The sequence below is a fragment of the Hermetia illucens genome, chromosome 4, assembly GCF_905115235.1.
Source record: "Hermetia illucens chromosome 4, iHerIll2.2.curated.20191125, whole genome shotgun sequence".
Classification (NCBI taxonomy): domain Eukaryota; kingdom Metazoa; phylum Arthropoda; class Insecta; order Diptera; family Stratiomyidae; genus Hermetia; species Hermetia illucens.
In genome coordinates, this window is record NC_051852.1 from 11904840 (window position 1) to 11920225 (window position 15386).

General features: G+C 45.5%; 1 protein-coding gene across 2 annotated transcripts; it reads right to left on the reverse strand.

Moving 5' to 3' along the window:
- Positions 1–7158: 7158 nt before the first annotated feature.
- On the reverse strand, positions 7159–14720 carry LOC119655318 (mast cell protease 3-like). Of its 2 annotated transcripts, none has more exons than XM_038061154.1 (5): positions 14430–14720; positions 14270–14387; positions 13868–14147; positions 13508–13622; positions 7159–7457 (listed from the first exon to the last, which is right to left on the reverse strand). In XM_038061154.1, the coding sequence occupies exons 2-5, from the start codon at positions 14350–14352 to the stop codon at positions 7192–7194; spliced, it is 744 nt and encodes a 247-aa protein (XP_037917082.1). In that variant the 5' UTR covers positions 14353–14387; positions 14430–14720; the 3' UTR covers positions 7159–7191. The 2 variants fall into 2 exon arrangements, with proteins under 2 accessions (XP_037917082.1, XP_037917081.1); XM_038061153.1 differs by having other exon boundaries at positions 14270–14376; positions 14430–14719.
- Positions 14721–15386: the final 666 nt, after the last annotated feature.

Sequence of the window (15386 nt, forward strand, 5' to 3'; positions counted from 1 at the left end):
CAATTGCTGACCACCCCGTTCATTAGGATATTTCCTAGAGTTATATCTAGTACCTCATGTCTGGTGCTGGTCACAAATGTTGGAGTGTTCCCTACGTTGTATATTTCTAACTTATTGCTAAGAATAAATTCGAGAAGGTACTCACCTCTACGATTAGTGTCGCTGCTTCCCCAGACTTCATGGTGGGCGTTGGCATCGCAGCCGAGAAGAAGTGGTAACGCCATCTCCTCGCAATACTTCGTCAGCTTTGCGACTTGTTCCGGTGGAGCCCGGCTCTCGTCTCCTGGGAAGTATCCCGATGCTACAACTGCCTCTCGAGTGCTCCTCCAGGCTTCCAATGAGACTTGGATAGCCACACGGTCCCCGGTTAAGAACTCTGAAAGACATATGTATTTTAAATTACGTTTGAGAATTATGCAAGCTCTGGGTTTTCACAAGAGGAGTCCCAAATTACCTGCATGTCTCCTCCTTGCACACCGCGAATCTGCCCCCGGTACACCCAGGGTTCCTGAGCCAACACTATTCCAATGTTCTCCTTGGAATTTCCCCTTGCAATCACTGCAGATGCAGCTCTCGCATGGTGGAGGTTTATCTGGGCTATCTTAATGCTGGCCATTGGCTCCGTTATTGTTTGGAGCTCTTCTCCACTGTCGGAGTGTCACCCTCCTCCTCCGACATGCTGCGGAGTGCTTTGGATCCAGGAAGAGATGTTTCTGAGGTGCCTGAATAAGTAGTCCCGATTGCCTAGATGGCATTATTATACCATAGATAGTAGCTGAAGAAAGTTTCTCAGTCAAGGGCGAATCGTGAGTAACAAACACACGACAGGGCAGGCCGGTAGTTCCAAGAGCTGTCAGCAACTCTGTCTGGGACAATGTTAGTCTGAATCTGCCTACGCACTACTTGTACCATTACTTTCGGTACCTCGGTCGGTCAATGTGCATTAAATCGGTACTAGAAGATCACGTCAGCCAGAGTGTGTGCTGATCCGTCTGTGAGTTCCGAGATCCGCGAAGTGTAGGTCAGCTTTCAGACAACATGAGTAGAGGCTCTGTTCCGAACAGTATACCCATTCCTGACCTTTGCTGCATTCGCCGTTGCATACGATGTGCATTCCATGGAGAGTAAGAAGGGAAAAATAACTGTGACTGACTGAAGGGTACACACGGCCAAATACAACGGAAGCCTCGTAAAGTGATGTAACTCTCGGTATGAGGACGGCAACTCCAGTACTCTATAGTGCCCTTGTTCCGGAAAAAAACTCCAAAGGAAATCAATATCCAAAATGAGCAGAAGGCTTTGGATACAGGCTAAAAGGGTGTCCAATCGATTGCTATTCCAGAGCTGCTAGGGTGTCTGCTTAAATTCAAAGCAGCTGCGAATGATGGAGTCTCAGAAGAAAAGGTGAGGAAAAGGTGGTGGACTAGACAGTTGAAAGACGAAGACAGTGGGATGAAAATGAATTCCATACGAGTGACAGAGTCTTCGTTTGATTAGGTCTGAGGGGAATAAACAAATGTATCTTCACTAAGGTTGCCAAGTGGCTACTGAGATATAAGGCTCTCGTTTCTAGTCTACAGTCTATGCGCCTTTTCAAATCCGAGATCTTGAAGAGTCTTACAAAAATTTCCGAAAACGGCGCTACTTCGCCAGGTTGCAGCAATGTGTAGGATTTTCACTCACTAAAACCAACTCTTCTTCTCCGCCCATATCGCGTGGAAAGCTACCGTGAAGTATTACTTCGCAAAGAGAGCTCTGGTTTATAATAACACCATTAATCTATGATTAGGACGTCCTTCAACTTCTTTCATTCGGGAACATTATATGTTCTGGGATCTCAGGTGTGGTGACGCATTCGGGACAGTCGGGAGACTCGTCCAATTCGAAGCGATGAAGTACTTTCTGTAAACACCGTGCCCCGTAAGGAAATGTGAAAGGTGGTAATTCAGTTATTCGTATTCTTGTTCGAGCCATCTTGCAATACAAAATATCAATGAAAAACTCCAGCGGCCTTTCTCGGAGTTATCCCACAATTGTTGCCATCTTCTGTGTACCACCTAGAAATGAGTTTCTATCAGCAAAACCTCCTAGCTCGCAGACAAGATGATCGCAAAAGTGACATTTCCAGGTTTGATCAGCAGTTTGGTTCCTTACTGTGATGGAAACGCCAGTTAGTTATCGACTGACATAGCTCACTTGCCTTTGTCAGGGCTGCTTTCTTCGGTCATGACTTCATTTTCAAGCCGCTCTCAATACTTACTCCTCGAAAGCCTCAGTATACCAGACAGCTATCATTTTTTTTTTCCTTACGGTTATACCTTCAACTGTCGCCTCCTAGGTTTAAAATGCCGGAAAAGAGGACCTTGGGGTCACTGTGAGTGTACTGTACAAACACCTGCTAGATCGTTTCTGTAGTTAACGAGGTATTGAGGAAAGTCTGGTCAACGTTCAAGTCTAATTATTTCCGGGCGGATCTTCTACTCATCTCTCTACTCACCTTTGTCCATTGCTCAGGTTTACGAATTGAGGATTCTTCCCCTTCTGCCAATGTTGAGGCCGTAATCGAGGAGGAACCAACTTCTCTAGAAATTTTCGCCGGCTCTGGGTTCCTTGAGGAAGAGGCCTTTTCACCTTGGTCATCTGCTAGGTACCCCGCGTTCATGCTTACCTTATTTTGAGGAGATGTTTTCTGCGTTACTCACGTGACTTTGTCACTTCAAGCTTAGGTAGTTTTATCCTCTTATACCTTAATATACAAAGATTAATGACCCGTATCGGAGCCCTGATATTTTAACAGTTATTCTACCTCTTCTCGACGAACTCATTCTCCCAGTGAAAAAAAAAAACGAATTTCGACTGCCGAGGAGTAATATTGCCTCTGTCCTAACCTTCAAAGTTTCGAGCTCTGACGTAAAGGATCCGGCATAGATCTCATTTCCATTCCACTATAATCTCTAGTAACGTTAGATGCCATAGCCCCCTACTGAGGCACTTCCTGGGTGGATTTTCGACGCACTGCACGTGAAAAAACTTTCTTTCTCATATTTCATATTTGGATTGATTTCTGGGTATCTTTTCCATAGCAAATTTGCACACATTTCCTGATGCAAACATGTGCATCTCCATAACGAATCCACCGATCATTCCCTTATACGCACTAAGAGATGCACCTCATGGGTGACAATTCCACACGAGCTGGAGGAAGAATGGGACTTAGGGCGTCTTGATAGGGACTTAGGGGGTCTTGATAGGGACAGCTGAAGTGCTATTCAGGTAACCGCGGACGATGGTGCATAAGTGTGGTTGACGTCCTATACCTGACCAACGCTAGTTGACTCAAGCTCTGGTCAAGGTCTGGTCTCGTCCCGAAGCGGTATGTAGCCAGGCTCCTTCAGAGGCAGTGTCTGACATTGCAAACCGTCAACGGGACACTCATTTTAACTGTCGGCATGCAGTAGTTCACCCTGGATTTCAGGCTACGCCGATCCATCCACAGGCGGTTCACTATCGTTGACGTTATTTTGGGAGCTGATGCTCTCTGCCACCATGCACTTCTCATCGACCTGCTCCATGGACGTCTCCTGGAAGGGCTTACCAGTTTTTTCACGACCTACACTATCAGGCCGCTTCCAGACGTGCATACTATCAGCACTGTACCCACGCCATTACTTACCGACGGCGCATATTTAGATATTCTCGCCAAATTCATCAAGGCCATTCCATCTGGGGAATTGGACTCGATCGCTGACCTGTCCATCCATCACCAGATTGTCACTACGGGACTACCGCCATGACCGCGCCGCCTCGCTGGAGAACGCCTTAAAGCCGCAAAGAAGGAGTTCGACCTCTTTTTTTAGCGTGGCGTCATCCCACCATCGTGAAGCCCATGGCATAGCCTATATTTCACCTAGAACCCAAAGGTCCCGGCAAGTGAGGGATCGCAGGCGACAACCACCAACTTAACGAGAATACTCGACCAGATCGTGCCCATCATTGAATACCTCCTCCAGGACGTCAGTGGTTAGAGTTTCACGGTTATTGATCTAAACAAAGCCTTCTATCAAATCCCGATAGCTCCAGATGACATCTGCAAGACCGCGATAACTACGCCCTTCTCCCTTTTTGAGTCTCTTGGTATGCCTTTGAAGCTGAAAAACTCACTATGCAGCGCACCATGTTCCACCTCCTCAGAAAACTGCCCTTCGTTCGGGCTTACCAGGACGATATCATGGTCTTTTCTGACAGTTGCGGCCAGCATGAACGAGCTGCTAAAAGAGTGCAAAACCAAACGGTCTAAGGTAATCTGGATACCGAACGCTGGCGCCGCTTTTGAACAGTGCAAAGAAGCAGAGCATCCGCAGCAACGATCCGTAGCGATCCAACGGCATCTGGGTCCTCCTGATTTTTTTCGAGAAAATTATCATACATCTAGCTGCGATACTCAACGTGCGACCGCGAGCTTTTGGTAATTTTCACGGCCATTAAATACTCCTAGCCCATTCTTGAAGGGTGAAATTCGCCCAGGCAGAGTAGGCAACTGAATTTTATCAGCCAACTCGACGCGTGCCTGCAATACACTCCAGGCGCGAACAACGTGGTTGCCGACGCTCTCACACGGGTTGAAACCATTTCTATGGCTATAGTGATATCTGCGGAAAAAATCAGCTAGGCCAAGAATATTCAGCTTCCTCACGTCCTGGCTAGTCCTTGTCTCAAATTGCAGCAGCTCAATCTCGACGGCCACGAGACCTACTCTGCGAAGCAAAATGGGAACATCAAGCCGTACCAGCCGCCTTTCCTTCATCGCCAGACTTTTGATTTGCTCACTAGCTCTCCCCCCGAGCGCTCTTCTGGCCCAATTTCCGTAAGGACGTCTTCCGTTGGGCCAAACAATGCGTTCCGTGTTAGTTCTCCAAAGTTCATCGCCACAACCGCTTCGAGCTGGAAAATTTTCGAATTCCGGACTAGCACTTTGACCATATCCATCTAGAGATGGTCAAAATGTCACTGTGCCTCACAATCATCGACCGCTACACTCACTGACCTCAAGCTATTCCCGCACGAGATATCAAGGCCTCCACGGCCGCCAGTGCCCTCTTCGATAACTGAATTTCCATCTTTGGCAGACCACTGAAGATCACAGGGGATCAAGGCCACCAATTCGAGAAGCTGATATCTTACCTCGGCCGCCTCGTAGGCGTACGGGAAATGGTGTATGTCTACAAGGCGGCCGAGGTAAGACATCAGCTCCGCCTCGTATTGGCGGCCTTGACAACGTCATACCATCCGCAGGCAAACGGCATGGTCAAACCGATGCATGGAACACTCAAAGCTACCCTGACGTGTACCCACAGACGCCCTGGCTTCGTGTCTCCGCATCATATTTAAGGAGGGCTTTCAACCATCACCGGCAAAGATGGTATCCGGGACGTAATTGCTTTACTTGGATCCTGTGCTCTCTTTCATCCGGTCCTCTTTTACCGTAGCACGTAACCTATGCAGTGATCCCGATCTTGAACTTCACCCAACATCAATCTACAAAAATTTGAGATAACATTTATCACCTGTTAGATTACCTTTGTGGTTTCAAGTCCATTGAACTCCCAATCAATGCACCTTTCTGTCCTCGGATCGTAAATTAAAGCAAATATTTCAGAATTCCTCTGAGCAAATTAGAAGATTTGCCAAATAGACGGTAGATTATTTGAATAGACCTGTTCTCGCTCATCCTTTCGGAAATGTGCAATTTGCGCACTCTTTCGTTGACAGAGGGTATAGGCAGCCATGCTGAAGAAGGCGGTACCAAAAAAGAAAATTTACCTTTAGAAAGCTATCTTAACTTGCTCAGTCTAAAATTTCATCGATCATTGAGTAAATTTTGCGCCTTTTTTAACGTATTTCTGCAGGTCACCAGATTCCTCATAATCGATGATGCACCTTACCATGGAGCAACTGCAATTGAACCCAAGTCACCTCTTTCTATTGAGCCCCAAATCAGTTCCTACGTTTTTGCCTAAGGTCTCCTGCTGTTATATTTGGTTCCTCATACTTGATCTCACGTATCCAGCGTAAAGTCACTGGTGGATATCAAATTAGCAGGTCAGGTATTGTTGAAAGTCCTTCAACTTATTCCAGAGCAAATATTTCAAATTGACCTTAGTCCCCTGGGAATCGGATTTATATGACCCATCATTTAACAAATAGACTTCCCAAAGGACTTGTTCAAACAAATTGACCTCTTTCCAAGCATCCCTTCATATAAACGACCGAATTCAACGACATACATAAAATCTGTCATAAGGACATCCCCTTCCCGCCCCTCTCAATTATCCAAAAAAGAAGTGTTCATTCTACGGCTCCCAATTGAATCCGATCAGGAGTGTCAGTTTTATGGCTGATTTATTTGTTATCCTAGTTCAGAGCGTACACTTTAACCTTCCATCCAACTTCCGCATTCATGCGGCAAACAATTCCGCTCCAAGGGACGAAGGGATATCTGACTTTTATTTATGTCAGATAAATCGCCTCCATGGATTAACCATGATTATTTTCATCGAGGTCATTCGTTTTCTCCTCACAGGCGTGTATCGGACATACATAGTCAAAGTGTACGAGGGTTCCAGGCTTATGGGTATGTTTTCATTTTCTACCCAGCTTCCCTACGTTTTGCTACTATTTTATCGGAAAAGTACACACTGCATTTGATTGTAAAAGTAAATAGCTGGATGGAATTCAAAACGATTCTATCTGTGGTAGTGGTTTACGTGCGTTTTTTATGCGCCACTTGGAACCATCCGAAAATGGCGATTTTATTGAATAACACACGCATAAAGTTGGGAAGGAATACTAGATGATAGCAAAAGAAATCGGAAGGATCTTTTTTTCTGGCCATAAGTACGGATTTGGTTGGATTAGGGGGTTTTCCTGGTCATCAATATTTTCCGGAATTAACTGGTATTTAATAGGTTCCGGGATTGAAGTTATTTTCGAGCAGGAATTGTTGGGAATTTTGGACGCAGTCATAAATATTTTATAAGAGTTTAACTCTGTCTTGCACAGTCCCATTTCCAAAATCGCTTTTAATCTACGTGAATCCTTTGCTATTCAATTCGTGCCCCTTTACAAGAGAAATTATTTAATAACCACCAAAACTTTTTAATTGACAAATCACAATAGATAAAAGATTTTATTTTAGTTGAAACAAAACAATTTCGGATAAATTCCGAGAAATATTAAAAATAATTTTGAGATCGAACTATTGGAAGCGCAGGAAAACTCCGCATTGCCTTGCGTATATGCGACGTACTTGATATACTTCGAAACAGATGTGAACATGTTGGGCTCCTTTGGATTTGAGCAGTTCCAATAGTTTGACCCGATTCCGAAAAGGACATTGTCACAAACCAAAGGACTCCCGATATCCAAAGAGCAAGGTTGCACGTAGAGATTTGGTCTTTCTGAAAGAGAAACTCAAAGTTTTTCGATAAGCAATCTTAAGATAGATGGAACTGTCGTAAGGAGATCCCAAGCAAAAGTAAAGTAGGAAGATGTGAGGAATTTAATGGCTTTGCAGAAATAATAAATAAGAACAAAGTTAGAAAAACAATGCACAATAATTTGGTTAAATTTAGCTTTAGATTGCTGTCGTGCTATTGCTGGCAGACTGGTCAGCTGGATGTGCGTCATTGGGTAGTTGGTGGTAGTCTAGCATAGGATGGTTGTGATACACATCTGAAAATTTTAATGACATGAGCGAATAGCCAATTTTAAATAAATTGATATCGGACGGTATTCAATGCCAAGGATATGGGAGGCAAACGGATCAAAAGAACTAATTTGGAAGTTGAAGAGGGGTACTTTATTTTCGGCTGAATTCCAGAAAAAAGTCCGTCGTGAATCCGACATTGTATATCTTTATTAACCACTGCCTGCTTTAGGAATAGCACGAATAACTTGTTCGATTGGTCCTACGTGTTTTGTCCTAATACGTCTCGGTATAAAAATGCGGAACAACTCAAGTCAGGGTTCGGTGGATGATTTTCTTTTTCAACTGCGAGCATCTTATTTGATTGCAGATTTTTTCTTTGGTTGCAGCTGCTTTACTCCATTTTATTCGGAAGATATCTAGCAATTTAGCAGATAAGACAACACCTCAAAGATACTAGACGCGTTCCGCATTTAAAACAAGAATCAAGAGAAATTAGCTAAAATATTACCACCAGTAAAGGCAACAACCTAAGCCAAGTCAATCTTTATTAGGTTGACGAAAACTAAATAGTGCAACAACTTCAGTGCTAATATTGAACTATTGGGGGAGAAGGCTCTTGTTTCCAACCTAGAGCCCATGTGCTCGCTAGAAATTCGGGATCTTGACTGCCTCACAGAAAAGTGGAAGTGGAGGCGGCGATAAAGCGTTAATGTCCAAAGGTAACTAATGCCCGGATAGGTATCACTTCTGCAAATGCTCGAGGCCAAAAACTTATCGTGGTGGAAGTCCCCGAGCAATATGCGAGGAAACTTTTTAGCAGTGGGAGAAGAAAAATTAGGTGGCTAGTATGCAGGGTGCGAATGCGGATAGACCTCACCAAGTGCTAGAACTATCAGGACTATGGACACACGTCAGCAGCTTGCAAGGGACCCGATAGGAGGACAGCATGCCGAAGATGTGGCTAAGTAGGTCATCAAGCGAATATCTGCAATGAAAGCGAGAGTTGGGTTCTCTGCAGGCATCGTGGCGTGTCGCACACACTGGCGACTCGGGAAGGTATCCAATCTTCAGCGAGGAATTTGAAAGGGCTAGGGTGCGAATGGCATGATTTGAATTTTACAAATTAACATGCACCAGAGTGCAACCGCTCATTAGTTGCCGGCACAGTTCCTGCGGATGTAAATGCTGATCTAGTGCTAATTAGCGAGCAATACAGAAACAGGGACCTGGTCTCATGGCATCTCGACTTATCGGGCACCGCTGCCATCTGGGTTCGGGATGGCATTCGAGTGTTCTTACCGAAGGCCGAGGGAACGGGTTTGCCTGGATCCGGTGATTAGAGTTAACGTTTTTTAGTGTTTACCTGACGCCGAACGAGACGATACCGCACTTTTGGGCACCGGCTTGATGCTTTGGAGGACGCCGTTTCGAGCACCGACGGACGAATCCTGGTAGGCAATAATTTTAATGCCAGGGCCCTTGAATAGGGCATGCCTCAGTCAGACTTCAGAGTGAAAGGAATTCCGGAAATGGTGGCGAGAACCGGGCTCGTAGTTTTAAAGACCAGATCCACGCCAACGTTTCAGCGCCCAGGCTGTTAAGGAAGCATTCCTGACATCACTTGTGCGTCGGAATCTCTGGCATCATCGGTGGACGGGTGGCGAGTCTTAGAAGATAGCTTGGGCAAGTGATCACCAGTACATCGCATTCGAAGTGGTTCACGCTACTTTCCGGCGAGCACCAATACGACGTTCCCTCTGCCTCTGGAATGTCGCGAGGGTGAACATCAGGACGAGCTTCGACGTCTTGCGTCAGGTAGAGTCACGCTGGAGGGCGCTCCGGGGAGTGGTGGCGTCGCAACTAACACCGCAACTAACTTAGATTTAGTAATGCACCTGATAACGACGGCGTGTGAGGGTTCCATGCCCCAGAGGGGCGCATCAGCGACAAGGCTTCTATGTACTCGTGGACGGCTGAAATTGCCGACCTACGAAGGGAGTGTTATAAGCTCCGCGGTTTGGCACAACATTTGCACGCCAACGAGGAGGCATGTGCCATGAAGGCACAGTATAGATCAGTAAAAAGGAGACTCCGCAGCGCTATACATAAAAGCAAAGCTGGCAGAACCTTGTCAACGAGGGGAATGAGGATCCGTGGGGACTTGGCAATAAGCTTGTCACCCGGAAAATCGGGGCTTTGCGGAGGCCCTGCATACTAAGTATCGATCGATCGATATTGTACGGGCATTATTCCCCAGACTTCCTGTACGGGTTGATGTCAATAGCGCGGAAAGCTTCGAAGGTTGCCCCCTTTTCACAATGAGAGAGCTCGAAGAAGCGGTTCTCACCATGAAAAACAAGAAGGCGCCAGGCAGGTTTACAAACTGGAGTTTCGCCAACGGCCAGAATTGCTGCTTGAGGCGTTCAACTTTTGCTTGAAGGAGGGCACTTTTCCTTGTCGCTGGAAAGTGGCCAGACTCGCGCTGATCAGGAAGGGTAAAGGAAATCCAGAGTTCCCGTCTGCATACCGACCGCTGTATATGCTTGACACAGCCGGGAAAGTGCTCGAGAAGATCATCAGGAGTAGACTCATTGAAACGATCCGCGTTGCCGGGGACTTATCCCCAAGGCAGTTCGGGTTCAGACCAGGGAGACCCGCAGTGGATGCTATTATGGAGGTTGTAGATGCGGTTCATCAACCCGAAGCATACAGCCGCCGATCTGAACGGATAGTGTTCCTCCTAACGCTTGATGTCTGAAATGCCTTCAATTGCGTAAGACGGATAGACATGTTAGGCACATTGGAAAATTCATTCCATATGCCAAGCTTTCTCGTGCGGATATTGACGGATTATCTGAAAGATTGCTCCATGCTCTATGAGATGCTAGAGGGCCAGACAAGGATGGAAATGGGCGTCGAGAGTAGCACAGGGATCCATCGTAAGACCGGACCTCCAGGACGCTTTCTACCATATATTGCTGAGACTCTATGTGGCCAAAGCGTCGCGCCTGGTCAATTATGTAGACGATGTTGCGGCACTTGTTGCCATACGCACTGTTGAATAGGTGCAAAGCAGACTTGGCATATTGATGTGGTGCCGGTAAGTGAATGGATGACTGCTCACAGTTCTAGCTTTGCCCTGGAAAAAGCGAAGTAGTCTTCTTGACCAGAAAGAGAATCCCCACCCTGCGTTAAATACCTTGGTTTAATGCTCGACTCAAAGATGAGTGGCGGCCTTGAGTCGGCTAATGGCGAAAGTTGGGGGCCTTATATCTATTTGCAGATGTCTCCTTATGGGAACAACGCAGTCGGTTCTGCTCTATGGCCCGGAGGCATGGGCCTTGCTCAAGTGCATGGCAGCGTAGGCGCCTTGTTCAAGTGCAGGGGCGGGGAGCTTAACGAGTGGCGTCTGCTTATCGCACCGTTTCGGAACCGACCGGGATGGTGATCGCGGGAGTGATCCCCGTTGCCCTCCTTATCAAAAAACGTAAAGCTATCTACCGCCGGACGGGCAAGAACTCATGAGGGGTGGTTGGCCGTGAAGAACGTCAACGCACTCTTACCGAGTGGCAACTCTCTTGGCAAAATGAGCTAAAGGGCAGATAGACTGCGCGGCTCATCGACAATTTACACCCGTGAGTGAACCGATCGCGTGGTGAGATTGATTACTTGCTTATCCAACTTCTAAGCGGGCACCGAGGTTTTCAGTCTTACCTGCACAGGATTGGTAAGGCGCGATCCCCTGATTGTGTGTTCTTCAATGGAGTGGCGAACGACGCTGAACACACCATTTTCTCTTGCGGGAGGTGGGGCGGCTTTCGTCAGCAGCTTTATGCAGACACAGGGATGCTGAAGAGCGCTGGCAGCTGGAATCGTGTTGCGCATTATGTTCGGACTCTTTTTATTGTGGAGGGAACGGACGGTAAGGGGTTCCCTGAACTAACAACTCTCTTCCTCCCTCCCCTCCCACAGGTGAAAGGAATTAACTGACTTGAAGGCTTTTAAAGCCGGGAGAGCGGAAGGGCTAGCCCGAAGTAATGTGTCAAACGGTTCCAGGCTAGTTCTCTGATGACAGGGAAGCGTTTATTTGGTAATCCGACAGCGTACTGTTGCAGGAGTCCAACACTCTATGTGTTAACGTAATTCAGCTACCCTACCCCCAAAAAAGTATTGAACTAGGGCTTTCAGGACTGATGTCTTCTAAGTGCTAACTTAGCTCTAGGTGTTTATCTTGATTTTTGGGCAAGCGCACTCCGAGCCGTCTAGAAATGGAAATGGAAGAGAAAAATGAACTCAAGTCCTAAATAAGAGGAGCAGGTGAAGAGGACTGCTCATGCTGCAAATGAGGCTGAAGTAACCGTAATTCCGGAGACAGGGAGTGGTCTCCAGAAGGATATGGAAGCCTGAAGAAAGGTGGCACGTCGGAAAAGGGAAGTTGAGATCGGAGATTATTATCACCCCCAAACGTGATGAAGGATCATACGCTTACATTCTCAGGAAGGTGAAGGCAGACCCAGAATTCACCAACTTGGAAGATAACGTCAGCCACATTACACGATCCTTATGTTAGAACTCGTGACATCTAAGAATAAACCTGCGAATAAATTCTTGATCCAAATTGCAAAATCCCTAGGAAACCGACATAAGGACTCGTAGGAAGGAAATCACTATAGCTTATAAGGGCATAGATGAATTTCCTGTGGAGAATGAAATTGACGAGGTCCTGGAAATGCTCTTCAATCTTAATAAACTACAAGCTGTAGCGGTGATAACTCTAACGAAAGTTTATGCTGGAACAAAAGCCGCCATCTTCAGTCTATGAGTAGAGATAGCAGTGGGGTGCTGATTGATGCCTCACTGAGCTTTAGGGAATACGTACAATATGCATCTCAAAAGGCAGCTACTGCTGAATATTGGTTTGCTGAAATACTGTCAAAGGTTGCTTCTACCCAGAATGGTGCGATTCATTCTGCTTTATGCACCTGTGTAGGCAGAGGCGCTTGCAAACTCTCTTAGAAGGATGCAGGTGAATTCGGTTCACCGCTAATTGCACTGATACTAGATGAGACAGTACCGTACAGTGACTGCCATGATCCTAGTCAACAGCTTGAAAAAAGTGAGGGTACTGTGTCATGCAGGACATATGGAGGGACACACAGAACATAGAAATGCAGCAAGGTGAGAATCGCATGATTTCTGGCAACTTAAATGGGACAAGTTTACGAATGAGTCGCTGACCGCACAGGCTTGAGTGGAAAACATATGGAGATATGTACTCACGTGTCCCAGTTCAGTTCATCGCTTTGGGCTGGACAATTCGGATGGATGGCATAGCGAAAGATGCATAACATATAATGCTCCACCGTCCAAATTTCGTGATGGGCAGAAGGAACCTTAACAAAACGCTGCGAAGGAACGTGAGCCCGAGGAATATAGTTGCTTAGATACTGAGGTCAAAGGAGAACTGGTTTGAGACTTCCTCCGAAATTCTAATATTACAGAACGAGTTGCCGAAGGAAGCAGAAGAGAGCGCGAGTGCCTAAATGAAAACCTACTCCGCGAGGGGTATCTAAATGGTGGTCCCGCGGGGCTAAAGAGACCGGGGGTAGGTTTCGATGCGGACATTGAACTAAGGATATTTAGAACAAACCTTTTCAGAAGCCAATTGTTATAGTGGCACGAATGGTGATAACAGCTTTGTAAGGGATTTGTACTATGAGGTTACTTAATTAAAATTTTCAGGACGACATATGGGGACTCACAAAATTTTGAAACTTTTTTGTAAAATCAAATACAAACCTGAGCATATCTGATCTGGTGACAACTCTCTTTCGAATATCAGTTCGCACATTAAATGATTGTAGACGCGAATGGTCGTAACCCTAAGGGGTATATTAAAGATGTCGGCACCGAACTGTTGGTGTAAAAAAGATATCTGAGTATATTAATGGCAGATACACTTCTAATGGTGACTAAATACATCTCGTTGTCAAAACCAACGTATTAGAAGCGAAGATAATTTCACTTTTCTGATCCCGAAATTTCTGCTAAAGGACTCTAATTTTTGACTTTCCCTTTCTGGACTTGAAATTAGTCCTTCCCAATGCCCCCCTTCTTGTGTAATCAGTCGAATTTCAATATCATAACTCAGTTACTCACATTGACTTGAGTGCCCCATGCGAGAACCTGGCAAATGCTACCATCCTGAATAGATTCATCACTCATCCTTATTCTTGTCAATCGAACTCTGTCATCGAAGGCGAATTTTTCTCGAACAGTTAGAATGGAAATATCATGAGCTGCTACTCCTTTAACATATCGGGGATGAGTTACTTCCTTCACAATATCACGAAGTATAAATTCAACTGACTCATTGGGTGACAGATAGTGGGTTCCTCCGACGATAACGATTTGCTTCAGTAACACAGCTTTTTCGATCCTAAATAGGCTCAAATTATCTTTATTTTAAAGATTCATTGAAAGTTGTATGTAATGGAGGAACCAGCCCATCAAAATACCAAAGTTCCCTTGGATTCCCCCGAATTTAGAAACTCAACTCACGTTGAAGGTTCACCAAAGCAAAAGGCTGCAGTTACAATAGTACGAGGGCCAACAATGCTCCCGACACATATTGGAAACCACATTGTGTCTTTGAGCTGGATGCTGACCTGGAGGAAAACTACCCAATATATTGCAGCACGTAAATCTTCATATAACTTACGATGAATGGGAATTCGTGAGGTTTTGCATAGCGTTCGAGGACAACAGGAAGAAGTTGTGTTTTCGAATGAGCATGTTGAGACCACAGGCACGTTGCGTATTTATTGAACAATATCGCGAAATTTATTAAAACATAACTTATGCATTGACGCATAGAAATTCTGCTAAGTAGAGATAAAGGAATATTTAAAATCATACTTTTTCATCAAAGATAAAAATGTATCTAAAAGGAATATGCTCAGTTGACATTGCTTTGACAATTTTCAAGTGGCCCAGTAAATTATTGACACAGAGTAAATGTCATCAAAGTCATTGCTTTATAACGAGTGAAGTGAGTGCACTTCGTGGTATCTCTCTCCCAAGATATAAAATTGATCAAGTACTCTCCTTCCCTCGAAAATATCACCATGTTAGTCGGAATCACCTCAAGTAAGAAATATCGGGCTGACAATAGGCACATGTGGGTCTCTCAACCCCTGAACATTTTCTTTATTTTTACAATCGTATTTTCACAGAACACCATCCTGACAACTCCGTTGGCTTAAGCTTTCTTGCTTTCTCACTGAAATCAGAGGTCTGAGAGCCACGAAAAAATTGAAGAAAATTTCCCCCCAATTGGTGTGGTCATCAAATGGTTGTTGACTCTAATATTTCTTAACTTTTAAGCACAAAGAAAAGACGCAGGGGATTTTCAGGTCTAAAGTGAAGTTGTCTCTCCGATTTGCGGACCAGTGGATTGCCCATGTTATATAAGGTTAATCTCCGCAATTTTCCCCCAGGGGTCGTCAACGATCCTTAACGGGTCGCTTACGATACGAGGAGAGACGTGATGTGAGCCTAGCTCTGTCGGGGTGATAATTGTGACGTGTATCAGGAGCCAGCCACTTCGGGACTCTGGTCGGGTAGTGTGTATTAAACCGGTATTAGTAGACCGCCTTCTCCGAGTAAGGGCTGATCC

Excerpts from the sequence above, each read along its gene's own strand:
- LOC119655318 (XM_038061153.1), bottom strand. The coding sequence starts at position 14,624 with ATGATTTTAAATATTCCTTTATCTCTACTTAGCAGAATTTCTATGCGT. Across the intron at positions 14,148-14,269 it reads TGCTTTGGTGAACCTTCAAC|GATCGAAAAAGCTGTGTTAC; the intron begins GTGAGTTGAGTT and ends GAGCCTATTTAG. Across the intron at positions 13,623-13,867 it reads CATGGGGCACTCAAGTCAAT|TTCGGTGCCGACATCTTTAA; the intron begins GTGAGTAACTGA and ends TTACACCAACAG.